This window comes from Rattus norvegicus, chromosome 4 (genome assembly GCF_036323735.1).
Source record: "Rattus norvegicus strain BN/NHsdMcwi chromosome 4, GRCr8, whole genome shotgun sequence".
NCBI classification, from domain to species: Eukaryota; Metazoa; Chordata; class Mammalia; order Rodentia; family Muridae; genus Rattus; species Rattus norvegicus.
The window spans coordinates 100,895,721-100,915,090 of NC_086022.1; the positions used below are offsets into that span (position 1 = coordinate 100,895,721).

Here is a 19,370-nt window from a genome sequence, read left to right on the forward strand (position 1 = left end):
TGCGTGGGGCTGGCATGACAGTGACCCACCATGGGAACTTAGTGAGTCCAGTGGAGAGATTTCAGAGCTCTGGGTCAAAGAGTCACCATAAGATAAGAACAGACCAGTCTCTTACCAGCAACAGCATGTATTTTTTTAAATATTTCCAGCTACAGGTTGTAATAATTCACACGACTTGGACACGTGGCTTAGACATGCATATCGGCAAATTGGATCACATATTCTGTAGACTCTCCCATACTTCCATAGACTCAAACTTTCTAAAGCACTATGGCAAAGGATATAACTCAAGATTACTTGAACCTTATTAATGACCAAGGGTACAGTGGATATTCTTTCCTAAGTGAGTGGGTGTCCTAGAATGATGAATGAAGTCAAATTGACTTATTTTCAGATATTCCCTAGATTCACATTGATGAGAGAGAAATCCTAATTCAAGGGTATATAGAATCTAAGTTGACCACTTTATTCCAAACAGCTTCTTAGAATGGAGGTCCCTCCTAATGGTGCAGGTTATTTTGAACACTGATTTCACTACTTTGTTCTAAACTATAAATACTGTTTCCCTTTATTCTTACAAAATGCCATATGTCTTCATGAATCATGAAGAGAGATTGCAACCCATTGCTCTATATGTAACTGTGTGGGTTTTTTACTGAAGGAATCATATGGCACAGTAATTTTACTTCTGGATACAGCAAATCCAATGCAAGTAGTTGGACATGATGCACTGGCTGGTGATGTGATGACTATTTTAATAATACGCGTTGTTTTCTATACAGGAAATAACAATTAACAAAAATTACATGATGGCAATAAATTCAGGTCAAGAGGCTTTAGTTTGCAAGTATTTGAACAGGTGTTTACTCATGAATAACAACACCACCAAGGAAAGAGCTGAACAATAACTACATCTTCCTGTTTTTAGGGAGAATAGTTGAAAAATGACAGACAAATGTTAACATACCCATAATATCTTCAATAAAAGAATAAATTACAAAACATAGACAAATGAAACCACTGAAGTAGAAATTTTTCTAAGATAAATGTCTTTCAATGGGAATTTCATACTGTGATGTAAAGTTGGAAGGTTACTAAATGATAGACAATAGAAAGTTACCATAGAGGTTTAAATGTCTTCAATGTCAACACACTGAGCATAAGTACCCAGAAGGACATTCAGTTGCTCTTATGTTTTGAAATACTTTTAGGATTTAAAGCAAACTTTCAACAATCCATTCTAAAATTAACAAAGTGGAAGAGGGCTGTAAAGAACCTTGCTTCTGGTAGCCTCCTCCAGAGAAGAGAGTTGTTCTTGTCATTCTGCTCCAAGAAAAACAGCACTATGCATCCGGTACCAGACAACTGCTATTTAGGCCAACAAGCTTTTCTTGTGTTGTTACACATCCTTCCACCACCACCTTTTCAGTCTCTCCAGGGTGTGTCTGCTTTATGGATGTCATAGCTTTTCAACATGCAAGCATAAGGATTAGCTTATCGAACTGGAATTCGTTTTGTGATATGCTCATGCACCTAATGGACTTAGCAGCATGAGAAACTTTCCTGAACTGTGTGAATATACCCCACAGTAAAAAATGCAACTAAGAACCTGCTAGCAAGTGGATTTATTTGACTACATACTTAGTTCTGAACAGTGGAATGCATTTCTTCTCCCTTTAAAGACCTGCAAATTTGGATAGATACTATGCAGTAGTACTCTGATTGTGTCAGTAAAAGAGCTTGTAACCTGACTGGTTTGTAGTGCAAGAAAATTAAAGGAATCTGTGTCTAAGAACCAATCTTTAATTTTTTTCCTTGTGTTGTGGTCACTGAGAGACATAAAAAAAGTACTTCACCTCTGTTGGGTGAGATTCCCTCTTATTAAAGTCAACATCAGCACAGAACTTGTGTTTAGCAACTAAGAAATAGTATATTGTTGCTCTAAAGTGTTAAAATGAATTTGTCATACTTCAGATAGATTTGTACTTACATATTAGCTGGAATTACAAATAGAGTTGGACAAAATCTTTGTTTGATAAGGTTGAAATAAGAACCTGAAGATGAAAATCTGTATTAAAATTTAAAGATTTCAATTGACAGTTTTAGGTTAATTAATTACAGAATTGTTATCTGTGTCTCAAGACAGGACAAAGTCCACACTTTTATATTCCTTCTTCTTGAGCTTCATGTGGTCTGTAAATTGTATCTTGGGTATTCTGATGTTTTGAGCTAATATCCACTTATCAGTGAGTGCATACCATATATCTTCTTTTGTGACTGACTGTGTTACCTCACTCAGGATATGTTTTCTAGTTCTATCCACTTGCTTATGAATATCATGAAGCCATTATTTTTAAAAGCTGAGTAGTACTCCATTATGTAAACGTACCACACTTTCTGTATCTATTCCTCTCTTGAAGGGCATCTGGGTTCTTTCCAGCTTCCGGTTATTATAAATAAGGCTTCTATGAACATAGTAGAGCATGCATCCTTGTTATAAGTGGGAGCATCTTTTGGGTATATGCCCAGGAGTGTTATAGCTTGATCCTCAGGTAGTACTATGTCCAGTTTTCTGAGTAACCACCAGAATGATTTCCAGAGGGATTGTACCTGGGAGAGGGATTATGGGAAAGGGAGTTTCAAGAGGGGAAACCAGGAAAGGAGATAACATTTGAAAGGTAAGTAAAGAAAATACCTAATAAAAAAATTAAAAAAAAAGATTTCACAGAGTCTTCAGCCTTCAGCTAGGGTCTAAAGTCCAAGAATGATTGAAAAAGGATAGACAGTATGAAAGTTTCTCTACAAAGAATGTATTTTTGCATAAATGGAAAACAAAAGGGAGCTACATATAAACATTTATATTTGTTTATATGATGTTGAAAAGTGAAAAAGAAACAAGTAAGGCAAATACTTAACAGTAAAAGAGTGGATATAACCAGAGGAAATTTTTCAATTACTTTATTGTGAAGCTGAATAAATTTGAGAAAGTGAACAATGTTGGATTAGGTTGAAATTGCCTATCTTTGTTGCTTTTTGTCTGTCTCTCTCAAACACGCAAGCACACTCATAGACTCAAACACACACACATACAAATACACACACACACACACACAGAGAGAGAGAGAGAGAGAGAGAGAGAGAGAGACAGAGAGAGAGACAGAGAGATAGACAGAGAGAGTCAGAGACAGAGACTGAGACAGGGAGGAGACAGAGATAGAGACAGAGAGACAGAGACAAACACAGAGACATATATAACCCTAAGCTCCTCCTGGAGAACAGAAACTGCCATTTTACATGTGAACAGAACACACTTGCATAGCAAGGGCCCAAGTGCTTGCCCATCCTTCCCATTCTTGCTTTTTTTCTCCCACTCTGTTTGTCAGGAATCCAGATTCCCAGCCCCTGAAGGTTAACATGATGCCTCATTTTAAGAAAGGGAACTGAGGAGAGTGATTAGTTGAAACAAGCATACAGGTGAGCTTTTACTTCAGAGTTGCAAAGAGAAGTCCACCCTTCGGAGCATTATGAAAATCCTCTGAAGAGTGCAGTAGGGCTCTTATGTTGGAAAAACAGCATTAAAAGTCTTCTATGGAGAAACCCTTGGTCCTTCCAAGGTTGGACACCCAATGTAAGGGAATGACAGGGGGGCAGATGTAAGGAGGGGTGAATAGGTAGGAGAACACCCTTATATAAGAAGGGGGAGAGGGGAGGGAGGCTTATGGACAGGAAACCTAAAAAGGGATTAACATTTGAAAGTCTTCTATATTGTAGTAAAAACCGTATACCTAAACCTATTGCATGATGAGAGAATAGTGGGATGCTAAAAAAAAAAATGATGATTGTGGAAGGCACCATGTGCAAGTGGCCTTATCATTCTAATAAACACTACATTTTCAGTACACATGAAGGAGTGATGATTTGCTACAAAGAGTTGGGAGATTAATCATGCCAAAAGATGACACAGGCTGGCTTTTCTTATAGGTGAATGAATTAGTCTCCACAGTAGCACGAAGTGAAAATAATCCTAGGAAGGGATGTCATATTAGTTACCACAAGGATATAAAAATGACAACTAAAACTCATTTGCACAACTAAACTGAATTCTAGTGGTGAACTTTGCTAAGTAATGGAAAAGTATATCTTCTTGTTTGAAGGTCAGAATAAATGTCGTATATTGAAAGTCATCATTTCATGAACATGAAACACTAGATAACCCTTACTGCAGTTTAGTGAATTCATCCACTGTTACCACTATTACCATCATAAATCTTACCAATTAATAAGAATGGTTTCTTTTTATACTTGAAGAATATAAAAAGATGGTCTTTGCTCAGCTTGGCTCTTGATGATACCTCCTAATTTCATATCCTTTGTAAATTTCCATTTTTAATTAATAAATACTATACTTATATTACAATGTACTTCTATGTAAATAGTATGCTTTTAATAACAGTATTTGAGTTCCATATAGGTATTGCATGGCATTTAATTAAATATTTATGAAAATCATTAAAAATTATGAGTTTTTCAAAGTAAAATGATATTTGGATTTGCTAATTTTCAATTTTCATTATTAATTCAATAAAAATTATGAAATGCCTTATTGAGATGCATGGCAGAGTAAAGTGCTACAGTATATCTCTCAAATATGAAGGAAATATTATAATACATCGTGTTTTTAGGAAAAGAGAAATATTCATTAATAAATTTGGATTCATGGGAATTTTAAAATAAAATAGGGAAGAATTGGTGAGAGAGAATAGGAAAATATTTAGTCCTTCAGAAGATGGGTCAGAGTATAATGAATTCCAGTACTGATATATATATATATATATATATATATTTTTTTTTTTTATTTATTTATTTTACATAAACTCTTTTTTAGGACAGAGTTTTTCAGTTACACGAGCAATTAAGATGCATCAAAATATCTAAATTAAACATATAATTATAATGCATAACATAATCACATACATAAAATATTTTCTACAGGTTGAAGGAGAAAATTTGCATATTGTAGGGTTATCCTCCCATCTAGAAGTTTGACTGTCCATTCATTGCCCTTAGTGTCAATGATCCTGAGTTTATTTTTTCTTTTGTTTTGGTATTTCTTATTACTTTTATATTTTTTTGAATCCAGTTGTTGCCTGCCTCCTCCAGGTTCCTCATTCCTCCCACAATTCTTCTTCCCCTAGTCTCCAAAAGGATGTCCCCCCTCCCCTGACCAGGTCTTTCCCAACTCCCTAGGTTCTCAGGTTTCTCCAGGATTATGCACTTCTCCTACTGAGTACAGACTAGGCAGTCTTCTCAGCTTTTGGTGTTGGGGGCCTCAGACTAGCTCATGCATGCTGCCTGGTTGGTGGCTCAGTGTCTGAGAGATCTCAGGGGTTCAGGTTACTTGAGACTGCTGGTCCTCCTATGTGGACACCTTTCTCCTCAGCTTCTTCCAGCCTCTCCCTAATCCAGTTTCCCTAAATCAGTGGTCCCTGACTTCAGACCTGTGACAGGGGATAAGTTTCTGCATCTGTCTCTGTCAGCTACTTGTTAGGCCATGCAGAGTAAAGCCATGCTAGGCTCCTGTCTATAAGCACACCATAGCATCAGTAACACTGTCAAGTCTTGGAACCTCCCTTTGATGGATCCCATGTTGAGCCTCCTTTCCCTCAGTCTCTTCTCCATTTTTTCCCTGAAGTTCTTTTAGATAGGAGCAATTCTAGGTCTGAGTTTTTGACTGTGGATAGCATCTCCATCATTCCACTTGATGCTCTTTTTGTCTACTGTAGATAAACCCTAACAATTTCTTCTCTTTAAGGTTTGACTTTCCATCTAGTCCCTTTGATCCCTGAGAGTCTCTCACCTACCAGGTTTCTGGCACTTTCTAGAGGGTTCTTCCCAACTCCCACCCTCAAGGTTGCATATTTCCATTCATTCTGATGGCTCTCAGGGCTTCTGTTCTGTCTCTCATACCCTCTATCTGACCATATTTCCCCTTCCCCCTCACATTCTACTATCCTAATCAATTTCCTCCTTCCTTAATCCTGCTCTGATTGTTTTCTTCACCTTTTCATGTGGGTTGAGGCATTCACACTTGGGTCCTTTTGCTTGTTAACCTTCTTGAGTTCTGATCTTTCAAAAAGAAGCCAAAAGTATACAATGGAAAAAAATGAAAACATCTTCAATAAATGGTGTTGGTCTAACTGGCAGTCTGTATGTAGAAAAATGAAAATAAATCCATATTTGTCACCTTGTACAAAACTCAAGTCCAAGTGGATCAAGGACCTCAAAATAAAACCAGATACAATGAATCTAAAAGAAGAGAAAGAGGAAATAGCATTAAATTCCTTGGCACAGGGGGAAATGTTCTTAACAGAACTCCAGTGTCTCAGACTCTAAGATCAAGAATTAATAAATGAGTCTTCATGAAACTGGAAATATTCTTTAAGGCAAAAGACATAGTTAATAAGGAAAATTCGCAAGCTACAGATTGGGAAAAAGAATTTTCTCTAACCCAACATCTGATAGAGGGTTAATATCCAAAATATATACACAATTCAAGAAGGTAACCTTAAGAAAACACCTCAAAATGAGGTTAGTGGTAAACAGAGTATCCATAGCAGAGGAATCTTGAATGGCTGATAACTATTCAATGTTCTTAGAGATCAGGGAAATGCAATTCAAAACAACCCTGAGATTCTAACTTACACCAATCGAATGGCTAATAAAAAAAAAAAAAACTCAGATGATAGCACATGCTGGTGAGAATATGGAGAAAGGGGAACACTCCTTTATTGCTAGTGGACTTGCTACGTGGTACAACTACTCTGGAAATCAATCTGGAGTTTCCTCAGAAAATTGGAAATAGATCTAGCTGAAGAGTTCACTATACCACTCTTGGGCTTATACGCAAAAGATACCACACCATACCAGAGGAACATATGCTCTGCTATGCTCATAGCAACCTTATCTGTGATAGCCAGGAGCAGGAAACAACCTAAATATCCCACAACAGTCGATGGATGCAGAAAATGTGTTTCATTTATATAAGGGAATATTATTTAGCTGTTAAGAACTAAGACATTACAGGTTTTGCAGGCAAATGGGTGGAACTAGAAAATATCATCCTGAAAGAGGTAACTCAGACCCAAAGTGACATGCATGGTATATATCCACTAATAAGTGAATATTAACAACAAAAATAATTACCTAAGATACAATCCAGAGTTCATTTGTTTTAAATACTGGCAGTTTCAATAAACTGCCAGTATGGTTTCTTCCTTGAGTTTGCTCTGTGTCCCTCAGCTGGTCACCTGGTACAATGTCAATGGTTAGTAGACAAGCATGCATGATTTTTCCCTCATATACATGATCCTGCAGTATAAATACACTAATGTAATTATTTTGAAAGTTGTCTGAAAGCATAGCACTTTACATATTTTTTAGTTATGAATATGTGGAATTTCTTCCTGTTTCTCAAAATATGTACATGTAATTCTTTCACTATCTGAGCATTCCTTAATGCATCCTACCATATAACATAGGTATGAGATGATATAATTTAATATGGTGAATTAAAAACTTATAATGATTCAGATGCCTTAGGCTTACATTCTCTAGGGAATGAGAAATGTAATATCCATGGGCTTATTGTGTTTAGCGAGAATTTCAGAGGTCTGGATGTCATAATGTCCCTATACCTTCTTCCAGATTGTTTTGATATGTATGATATATCTATCTCTATCTCTATTTATATCCGTGTATCATGTATATTTTGTTACTGAGGATTACCTAGAGTGCTAAGTAGGCACTTTAAACCTAGCATGTTACATTGACTGATGCATCATATTACCTTAAACATCCAATTCTAATTCAACATAAATCTGAAGAGAACAATTTGTTAGGTTTAATTTTTGAATAAGTAGCATTTCACTTGGGTCATTAAAACACTTTTTAAGTGAGGATAATTTCTTGACTAGGTCTGGACTTGTAAAATCCTTTAATCAAGTCTCACAATACCAAATGTTGTGATTGTAGATCAAGACTATATCATCACCTGTATGCCTTATATATACAGACTGCACATATGAAAAGTACTATCCTAGACAATTTTACATTAGCCAACTTTGAGAGTCCTGATAGCTTTACTACAGAGTGAAGCATTTGAGGTCATCTAGTCATGTAGACAAATAGCAGATGGATTTGTTTTGAACTGTGAATAGTAAATATGTCACATATGCTTATAAACAATTACTGATAGGATCTACTTTGAAGACGATTTCTATATCAGAAATATAAAATATGGCAACGACTAAACACAAGTCATACATGGTCATTGAGCAAGTGAAACAGATGTGTTTAACTAATAATTTTTATCAATTCAAATTCATGTATTCAAATATAGCTAATACTTACCATGAGATGCTGCATCCTTTAATTCTAATAGTCAGGACAGTCAGACATTGTTGCAGACTGTGGCAAACAATAGTTATAAACCCAGGGAACATTAGATTCCATCAATTACAGATCCAGTATCAATCAATTGTGAGGATGCACTGGATCACCAGATGGAAATTTGATAAAACACCATACCAGGTTCTCAAGTTTCTGGTTACACCTCCATATGTCAATTTTTCTGCCAATGACTTTTGCGTGTTATACAGGTCCTTCAGGTGACATATTACTTGCAGCAAGAAAATATCTCAGCTCTTACTGCGCTGGAGATCACTTACTAGTAGAACGGTCTCCACACTGTATTGCTATAAACTGCACAATAGCACAGCTGCATCTCCTCTACTTCCAGAGCTTAACTCTGTAACATAGGTTTAATATTGTGTTTATACTTTCACTTTTTTTATTAACTTGAGTATTTCTTATATACATTTCAAGTGTTATTCCCTTTCCCGGTTCCCCTCCCAACCCTCCCCCCATTGCCGCCCTCCCCCCATAGACTAGTTCACTGGGGGTTCAGTCTTAGCAGGACCCAGGGCTTCCCCTTCCACTGGTGCTCTTACTAGGATATTCATTGCTACCTATGAGGTCAGAGTCCAGGGTCAGTCCATGTATAGTCTTTAGGTAGTGGCTTAGTCCCTGGAAGCTCTGGTTGCTTGACATTGTTGTACTTTTGGGGTCTCGAGCACCTTCAAGCTCTTCCAGTTCTTTCTCTGATTCCTTCAACGGGGGACCTATTCTCAGTTCAGTGGTTTGCTGCTAGCATTCGCCTCTGTATTTGCTGTATTCTGGCTGTGTCTCTCAGGAGCGATCTACATCCAGCTCCTGTCGGTCTGCACTTCTTTGCTTCATCCATCTTGTCTAATTGGGTGGCTGTATATGTATGGGCCACATGTGGGGCAGGCTCTGAATGGGTGTTCCTTCAGTCTCTGTTTTAATCTTTGCCTCTACCTTCCCTGCCAAGGGTATTCTTTTTCCTCATTTAAAGAAGGAGTGAAGCATTCACATTTTGATCATCCGTCTTGAGTTTCGTTTGTTCTAGGGATCTAGGGTAATTCAAGCATTTGGGCTAAAAGCCACTTATCAATGAGTGCATACCATGTATGTCTTTCTGTGATTGGGTTAGCTCACTCAGGATGATATTTTCCAGTTCCAACCATTTGCCTACGAATTTCATAAACTCGTTGTTTTTGATAGCTGAGTAATATTCCATTGTGTAGATGTACCACATTTTCTGTATCCATTCCTCTGTTGAAGGGGATCTGGGTTCTTTCCAGTATCTGGCTATTATAAATAAGGCTGCGATGAACATAGTGGAGCATGTGTCTCTTTTATATGTTGAGGCATCTTTTGGGTATATGCCCAAGAGAGGTATAGCTGGATCTTCAGGCAGTTCAATGTCAAATTTTCTGAGGAACCTCCAGACTGATTTCCAGAATGGTTTTACCAGTCTGCAATCCCACCAACAATGGAGGAGTGTTCCTCTTTCTCCACATCCTCGCCAGCATCTGCTGTCACCTGAGTTTTTGATCTTAGCCATTCTCACTGGTGTGAGGTGAAATCTCAGGGTTGTTTTGGTTTGCATTTCCCTTATGACTAAAGATGTTGAACATTTCTTTAGGTGTTTCTCAGCCATTCGGCATTCCTCAGCTGTGAATTCATTGTTTAGCTCTGAACCCCATTTTTTAATAGGGTTATTTGTTTCCCTGCGGTCTAACTTCTTGAGTTCTTTGTATATTTGGGGTATACGGCCTCTATCTGTTGTAGAATTGGTAAAGATCTTTTTCCCAATCTGTTGGTTGCCGTTTTGTCCTAACCACAGTGTCCTTTGCCTTACAGAAGCTTTGCAGTTTTATGAGATCCCATTTGTCGATTCTTGATCTTAGAGCATAAGCCATTGGTGTTTTGTTCAGGAAATTTTTTCCAGTGCCCATGTGTTCCAGATGCTTCCCTAGTTTTTCTTCTATTAGTTTGAGTGTGTCTGGTTTGATGTGGAGGTCCTTGATCCACTTGGACTTAAGCTTTGTACAGGGTGATAAGGATGGATCGATCTGCATTCTTCTACATGTTGCCCTCCAGTTGAACCAGCACCATTTGCTGAAAATGCTATCTTTTTTCCATTGGATGGTTTTGGCTCCTTTGTCAAAAATCAAGTGACCATAGGTGTGTGGGTTCATTTCTGGGTCTTCAATTCTATTCCATTGGTCTATCTGCCTGTCTCTGTACCAATACCATGCAGTTTTTATCACTATTGCTCTGTAATACTGCTTGAGTTCAGGGATAGTGATTCCCCCTGAATTCCTTTTATTGTTGAGGATAGCTTTAGCTATCCTGGGTTTTTTGTTATTCCAGATGAATTTGCAAATTGTTCTGTCTAACTCTTTGAAGAATTGGATTGGTATTTTGATGGGGATTGCATTGAATCTGTAGATTGCTTTTGGTAAAATGGCCATTTTTACTATATTAATCCTGCCAATCCATGAGCATGGGAGATCTTTCCATCTTCTGAGGTCTTCTTCAATTTCTTTCCTCAGTGTCTTGAAGTTCTTATTGTACAGATCTTTTACTTGCTTGGTTAAAGTCACACCGAGGTACTTTATATTATTTGGATCTATTATGAAGGGTGTCGTTTCCCTAATTTCTTTCTCGGCTTGTTTCTCTTTTGTATAGAGGAAGGCAACTGATTTATTTGAGTTAATTTTATACCCAGCCACTTTGCTGAAGTTGTTTATCAGCTTTAGTAGTTCTCTGGTGGAACTTTTTGGATCACTTAAATATACTATTATGTCGTCTGCAAATAGTGATATTTTGACCTCTTCTTTTCCGATCTGTATCCCCTTGATCTCCTGTTGTTGTCTGATTCTCTGGCTAGAACTTCAAGAACTATATTGAATAAGTAGGGAGAGAGTGGGCAGCCTTGTCTAGTCCCTGATTTTAGTGGGATTGCTTCAAGTTTCTCTCCATTTAGTTTAATGTTAGCAACTGTTTTGCTGTATATGGCTTTTACTATGTTTAGGTATGGGCCTTGAATTCCTATTCTTTCCAGGACTTTTATCATGAAGGGGTGTTGAATTTTGTCAAATGCTTTCTCAGCATCTAATGAAATGATCATGTGGTTCTGTTCTTTAAGTTTGTTTATATGATGGATCACTTTGATGGTTTTCCGTATATTAAACCATCCCTGCATGCCTGGGATGAAGCCTACTTGATCATGGTGGATGATTGTTTTGATGTGCTCTTGAATTCGGTTTGCCAGAATTTTATTGAGTATTTTTGAGTCGATATTCATAAGGGAAATTGGTCTGAAGTTCTCTTTGTTTGTTGGGTCTTTGTGTGGTTTAGGTATAACAGTAATTGTGGCTTCGTAGAAGGAATTCGGTAGGGCTCCATCTGTTTCAATTTTGTGGAATAGTTTGGATAATATTGGTATGAGGTCTTCTATGAAGGTTTGATAGAATTCTGCACTAAACCCGTCTGGACCTGGGCTCTTTTTGGTTGGGAGACCTTTAATGACTGCTTCTATTTCCTTAGGAGTTATGGGGTTGTTTAACTGGTTTATCTGTTCCTGTTTTAACTTCGATACCTGGTATCTGTCTAGGAAATTGTCCATTTCCTGAAGATTTTCAAGTTTTGTTGAATATAGGTTTTTATAGTAGATCTGATGATTTTTTGAATTTCCTCTGAATCTGTAGTTATGTCTCCCTTTTCATTTCTGATTTTGTTAATTTGGACGCACTCTCTGTGTCCTCTCGTTAGTCTGGCTAAGGGTTTATCTATCTTGTTGATTTTCTCAAAGAACCAACTTTTGGTTCTGTTGATTCTTTCTATGGTCCTTTTTGTTTCTACTTGGTTGATTTCAGCTCTGAGTTTGATTATTTCCTGCCTTCTACTCCTCCTGGGTGTATTTGCTTCTTTTTGTTCTAGAGCTTTTAGGTGTGCTGTCAAGCTGCTGACATATGCTCTTTCCTGTTTCTTTCTGCAGGCACTCAGCGCTATGAGTTTTCCTCTTAGCACAGCTTCATTGTGTCCCATAAGTTTGGGTATGTTGTACCTTCATTTTCATTAAATTCTAAAAAGTTTTTAATTTCTTTCTTTATTTCTTCCTTGACCAGGTTATCATTGAGTAGAGCATTGTTCAATTTCCACGTATATGTGGGCATTCTTCCCTTATTGTTATTGAAGACCAGTTTTAGGCCATGGTGGTCCGATAGCACGCATGGGATTATTTCTATCTTTCTGTACCTGTTGAGGCCCGTTTTTTGACGAATTATATGGTCAGTTTTGGAGAAAGTACCATGAGGAGCTGAGAAGAACGTATATCCTTTTGCTTTAGGATAGAATGTTCTATAAATATCTGTTAAGTCCATTTGGCTCATGACTTCTCTTAGTCTGTCTACGTCTCTGTGTAATTTCTGTTTCCATGATCTGTCCATTGATGAGAGTGGGGTGTTGAAATCTCCCACTATTATTGTGTGAGGTGCAATGTGTGTTTTGAGCTTTAGTAAGGTTTCTTTTACGTATATAGGTGCCCTTGTATTTGGGGCATAGATATTTAGGATTGAGAGTTCATCTTGGTGGATTTTTCCTTTGATGAATATGAAGTGTCCTTCCTTATCTTTTTTGATGACTTTTAGTTGGAAATTGATTTTATTTGATATTAGAATGGCTACTGCAGCTTGCTTCTTCTGACCATTTGCTTGGAAAGTTGTTTTCCAGCCTTTCACTCTGAGGTAGTGTCTGTCTTTGTGTCTGCGGTGTGTTTCCTGTAGGCAGCAGAATGCAGGGTCCTCGTTGCGTATGCAGTTTGTTAATCTATGTCTTTTTATTGGGGAGTTGAGGCCATTGATATTGAGAGATATTAAGGAATAGTGATTATTGTTTCCCTTTATATTCATATTTGGATGTGAGGTTATGTTTGTGTGCTTTCATTCTCTTTGTTTTGTTGACAAGACGAATAGTTTCTTGCTTCTTCTAGGGTATAGCTTGCCTCCTTATGTTGGGCTTTACCATTTATTATCCTTTGTAGTGCTGGATTTGTAGAAAGATATTGTGTAAATTTGGTTTTGTCATGGAATATCTTGGTTTCTCCATCAATGTTAATTGAGAGTTTTGCTGTATACAGTAACCTGGGCTGGCATTTGTGTTCTCTTAGGGTCTGTATAACATCAGTCCAGGATCTTCTGGCCTTCATAGTTTCTGGCGAGAAGTCTGGTGTGATTCTGATAGGTCTCCCTTTATATGTTACTTGACCTTTTTCCCTTACTGCTTTTAATATTCTTTCTTTATTTTGTGCGTTTGGTGTTTTGACAATTATGTGACGGGAGGTGTTTCTTTTCTGGTCCAATCTATTTGGAGTTCTGTAGGCTTCTTGTATGTCTATGGGTATCTCTTTTTTTTAGGTTAGGGAAGTTTTCTTCTATGATTTTGTTGAAGATATTTACTGGTCCTTTGAGCTGGGAGTCTTCACTCTCTTCTATACCTATTATCCTTAGGTTTGATCTTCTCATTGAGTCCTGGATTTCCTGTACGTTTTGGACCAGTAGCTTTATTCGCTTTACATTATCTTTGACAGTTGAGTCAATGATTTCTATGGAATCTTCTGCTCCTGAGATTCTCTCTTCCATCTCTTGTATTCTGTTGGTGAAGCTTGTATCTACAGCTCCTTGTCTCTTCTTTTGGTTTTCGATATCCAGGGTTGTTTCCATGTGTTCTTTCTTGATTGCTTCTATTTCCATTTTTAATTCCTTCAACTGTTTGATTGTGTTTTCCTGGAATTCTTTCAGGGATTTTTGTGTCTCCTCTCTATGGGCTTCTACTTGTTTATTTATGTTTTTCTGGAATTCTTTCAGGGATTTGTGTGTCTTCTCTATGGGCTTCTACTTGTTTATTTATGTTTTCCTGGAATTCTTTCAGGCATTTTTGCGATTCCTCTCTGTAGGCTTCTACTTGTTCTCTAAGGGAGTTCCTCCCGTCTTTCTTGAAGTCCCCCAGAATCATGATCAAAAATGATTTTGAAACTAGATCTTGCTTTCCTGGTGTGTTTGGATATTCCATGTTTGTTTTGATGGGAGAATTGGGCTCCAATGGTGCCATGTAGTCTTGGTTTCTGTTGCTTGGGTTCCTGCGCTTGCCTCTCGCCATCAGATTATCTCTAGTGTTACTTTGTTCTTCTATTTCTGACAGTGGCTAGACTGTCCTATAAGCCTGTGTGTCAGGAGTGCTGTAGACCTGTTTTCCTCTCTTTCAGTCAGTTATGGAGACAGAGTGTTCTGCTTTCGGGCGTGTAGTTTTTCCTCTCTACAGGTCTTCAGCTGTTCCTGTGGGCCTGTGTCTTGAGTTCACCAGGCAGCTTTCTTGCAGCAGAAAATTTGGTCTTACCTGTGGTCCTGAGGCTCAAGTTCGCTCGTGGGGTGCTGCCCACGGGCTCTCTGCAGCGGCAGCAACCAGGAAGACCTGTGCTGCCCCTTCCGGGAGCTTTAGTGCACCAGGGTTCCAGATGGTCTTTGGCTTTTTCCTCTGGATGTGTGTGCAGAGAGCAGTCTCTTCTGGTTTCCCAGACTTGTCTGCCTCTCTGAAGGTTTAGCTCTCCCTCCCACGGGATTTGGGTGCAGAGAACTGTTTATCTAGTCTGTTTCCTTCAGGTTCGGGCGGTTTCTCAGGCAGGGGTCCTGCCGCTCCTGGGCCCTCCCCCACGGGAGCCCAGAGGCCTTATACAGTTTCCTCTTGGGCCATGGATGTGGGCAGGTGTGTGCAGTGTTGGTGGTCTCTTCTGCTCTGCAGCCTCAGGAGTGCCCACCTGACCAGGCGGTTGGGTCTCTCTCTCTCACAGGGTCTGGGAGCAGAGACTACTTTCACTTTTATTTGGATAATTTAGAATGCAACCTTTGATTTTTTGTCCTTGATACATTTTAATAATAAATCTGTGAATTTTCTCGACCATATTTTCCCCTCGCATTTTTCAGTTCTTAGTACTCCACTGTTTTTTTAATTCCATTTTCATTACAGAGGATAAAGTAGGGCTTTGGTTCCCAACTGATCACAGTGCACATGTTGGCACCTGAATTTGATCTCCAAAACTCATAATAGAAATAAGGACAATAAAACCGAGTGATGGTTACAATCTCAGCACTGGAGAGGCACAGAAGAGTAGATTTCTGGGGATTCAAAAGCCACCCTAAACTACTCAGCATACTATAGCTCACAGAGGGAATTTGCCTTGAAAAAAAATAAACTGAAAGCTATGTAGAATGAGAGTACTACCAGTTAAGATTAACCTCTGCCCACCATATATGAAAGTATATATTCATGCCCTCTACATGAAGGAAGATGATGTAAGGGCTTGCTGTCTTTTACTGTTTGCTATGGCTTTTGTCTTGACAATGGCCCCAGTGTTCATGAGGAATATTCACAGTCTGATCTCCCAGGATAGTATTTTATGAAATTCTATTAAGTCTAAAATTGTTTCCAGTTATAAATAAGGGATGCTTTCATGTTTTATTACTGACCTGCTCTAGGGATGCCCATGAAATCAATACTGGAAACCTGCATATTGCTATCAACCTCTGTGCTTAGTTTTACCAATTGCTACTTTTCATACCTTAGACATATAATGTTTGGTTCGTTTATCCTCTCAATTATTCTATTTTAATATTAAATTACATTTTATATTTGTAATATGTATATCCTGTAGAAGGTGTTTTATTATTAGTTAATTTTCCATTTTCCTTTTTCCCTTGTTTCTACAAACAGAATTTTAATCTGTAGCTTAGTCCTGGAAACTCAATCTTACTCAGGCTGACCTCAAACTTACAGCTTTCCAAATGCTTGTCTCTCTGGATATTAATGGTCTTATAACCTACCTTGGAGATACACTTTTGCAAACCTGCCACAAGGAGTAAGATTCCTTTCAATTGGATATCCTATAATTTATAAATATTTAGATTGTTTTTCAGTTTTTGCTGTTTTCCTAAACTCAAATATTCTAGGATTTGTTTGTTTGTTTGCTTGGTTGCTTGCCTCTATGTTTTTAATGTGGTTTTGGATCACTGTCTATAGCAATGACTTAATGCCAAAAGATTCTTTTTATGTTTCTTAAAAAAGGTGTACATAAGATAACTGCATTCCAATTAAGGCCATGAAAATTGTTTCATTTTGATTACAGCTTTGAAGTGAAATCTTACTTAACAAAGAACTCTTAAATTCTTTTATTCATCTTTTAATGTTTTCTGATGGCTTTCTTGGCTATACTGATCTGGTGAAATCTTATTCGCTGTTTTGATTTAGGGTTTATGGAGAAGTAGAAAAGCAGACAATATTTGAAATGTGTAATCTTGCCTGAGCAGAACCCTCAGATTACATAAGGGTGCTGGATCCTCTGGAACTGAAGGTAATGATAACTGCTTCATCATGTGGATGATGAGAATAAAACTCTTCAACTCTTCAACAATTGCTCTTATCTAGGAGCCATTCTCTCCATCTTAATGAACCACTTTTAAATATGTGTTTTCCATATGGGTATCTGAACTCAGTGTAATGTAACTAATATTCCTGAAGGAATTTCTAAAGTTGATAAACTCATTCTAGAATTTATATCAATTAATAGAATAACTAAGATTTTAGAAATTAAGTATTATAACTTCTGATTTAATTGTTTTCTTTGTGTAAAATCCCAATAATTAAATTCATATGAATACTAGGTACACAACTGAACTAATAGGTGAATGGGACATGATGAAGAAACAAAAAGTAGATGTATCCACACATAATAGACTGTTTCTAAGAAAGAAAATGAAGGTGGAGGAGAGAAGGAAAGAGAGATTGAGAATAAAGTATAGATCACCTTTGTTCTTTCGTCATTTTTGGTGTTTTTCTAAAATTAAGTTCTTAAATATTAATTTTTCAGAAATACCTCTGCTGGAAGCATTTTAGAAACAAGTGTTTGTCTTCTATGATTTCATATCTTCAAATCTGTATTCCATGTCACAGAGTGGGATTAAAAGTTACATTAGTGTGGTTTAGTATTGTTTTATTCTTATGAACAGAACAGTGAATTTGAAGCCAGAGGAATACTGTGTGAAGTGTTGAAGACCAGCAAAAAACATCAAAATCCTTTGCTACAATTTTAAGACATAGCAGAGTTATTCTTAGGCCACCTTAGTTTTCTCAGACACATGTGATCTAGATCTTGTAAGAAAACCAGGAATACTATGTGCTGTCCATTTTCTCATTAATATTTCTCTGCCTTTTAAATTCTGGTATTTTTAGGCTAATTTTCTACATTTAAACAATGTGTGCTGGAATTTGCACAGTAGCATCTATTCTTTTCTATGAGTCTTTATTGGTGATGCAACTCAGATATATTTCTTACATTTCAAATGTTATTCCCCGTTATTTCCTGTTTCCTGTCCATAGGCACCTACTCCCTCACTTCCCCCTTCCCCATATGGGTATTCCCCCCATATATTCCCTTTACTATCCCCTATATTCCCCTGCCCTGCGGGTCCAACCTTGGCAGGACCAGGCGCTTACCCTTCCACTGGTGCCCCAACTATTCTCTCTTACATATGCAACAACTCAGACATCTCAAAGGAAGCAACTGCATCCTCCATTAAGTCAGGAAAGACACTGGTACTCTGTATTGCTAAAAATGAAGAGGAAGGAAAAAAGGTATAGAGAGGAGTGTTTAGTCTCTCTTACCAAAACAAATGACTCTTCATGAGCTTAGCTAAACCTCCTGTTATGTCTGAGGTACAGTTTCAGTGGGTGACTCACCATGAGGAACATCTGGTGAAGGCAAACCTCTCAGTTCTGCTTTCATGCAGTTTATGTTATGACTTATATCACTGTGGGAGGAGAACTATCATACTGTTGGCAGTAATACATTGCAAAATCTTCAGGCTCCAGGCTGCTGATGGTGAGAGAATAATCTGTCCCAGACCCACTGCCACTGAACCTTGATGGGACACCAGATTGTAAATTGGATGTGTAGTAGATCAGGGGTTTAATCGTTCCATCTGGTTTCTGCTGATACCAGTTTAGATAATTGCTAATACCCTGACTTGCTCTGCAACTGATGGTGACTCTCTCTCCCAGAGATGCAGGCATGGAGGATGGAGTCTGGGTCATCTGGATGTCACATCTGGCACCTAGGAGTGGAGACATAATAAATTACCACATAGTTAAGCATGGAAAGAGAGGACCCTTCCCAAACACCAGCAAACAGAAAACTGTGTGCAACACTTAATCTCCCATTTTAGACCATTTTTACCCTGAAACCAGAGCAACAGGAGCCCAAGGAATTGAACAGCCACCCTCATTTCCCTGATGAGTCTTAACTGCAATGACAATGACTCAACATATGACTGCTATATGAGGAAGCTCCAAAAGTTGGGGAGTGAGTACATGCAAATCATTGGAAACAAATTTGGTCTGAGAACAGCTGCAAGACTCACTCTGCTGAGCATTTAGCACAAGCGTAATGACCCCAGATATCCGAGGTCAGACCACAGATATGCCTTTGGAGTATTCAATTTATTTTTAAGATTTTAAAATTACAGATGTGTTTTAGGGTTATTTGAAAATTTCTACTATACACGAGCTCTAATTTTAATACTATATTTCAAAAATACCTTGTATAATAGAATAAAATTCTGCTTTTCAGTAATATAAATCAAAGAAGAAATTAATAATTTAAATTAATAATTCAAATTGATTATTAAATTCTATATATTATCCTGGTGAATTATTTTTTGTTCTAAGTAGTCATTTCTTTAAATTTAAATTGTAATATATTGGGCTGGAGAGATGGCTCAGCGGTTAAGAGCACCCGGCTACTCTTCCAGAGTTCCTGAGTTCAATTCCCAGCAATCTCATAGTAGCTCACAACCATCTGTAAAGAGATCCGATGCCCTCTTCTGGTGTATATG

General features: G+C 37.8%; 1 gene segment (V, D, J or C); it reads right to left on the bottom strand.

The window, feature by feature from the left end:
- Positions 1-18,264: 18,264 nt before the first annotated feature.
- LOC500175 (immunoglobulin kappa variable 1-39-like) lies at positions 18,265-18,842 on the bottom strand. The segment is given in 2 exon segments: positions 18,265-18,590; positions 18,713-18,842. Coding segments are annotated over 2 exon segments (360 nt in total).
- Positions 18,843-19,370: the final 528 nt, after the last annotated feature.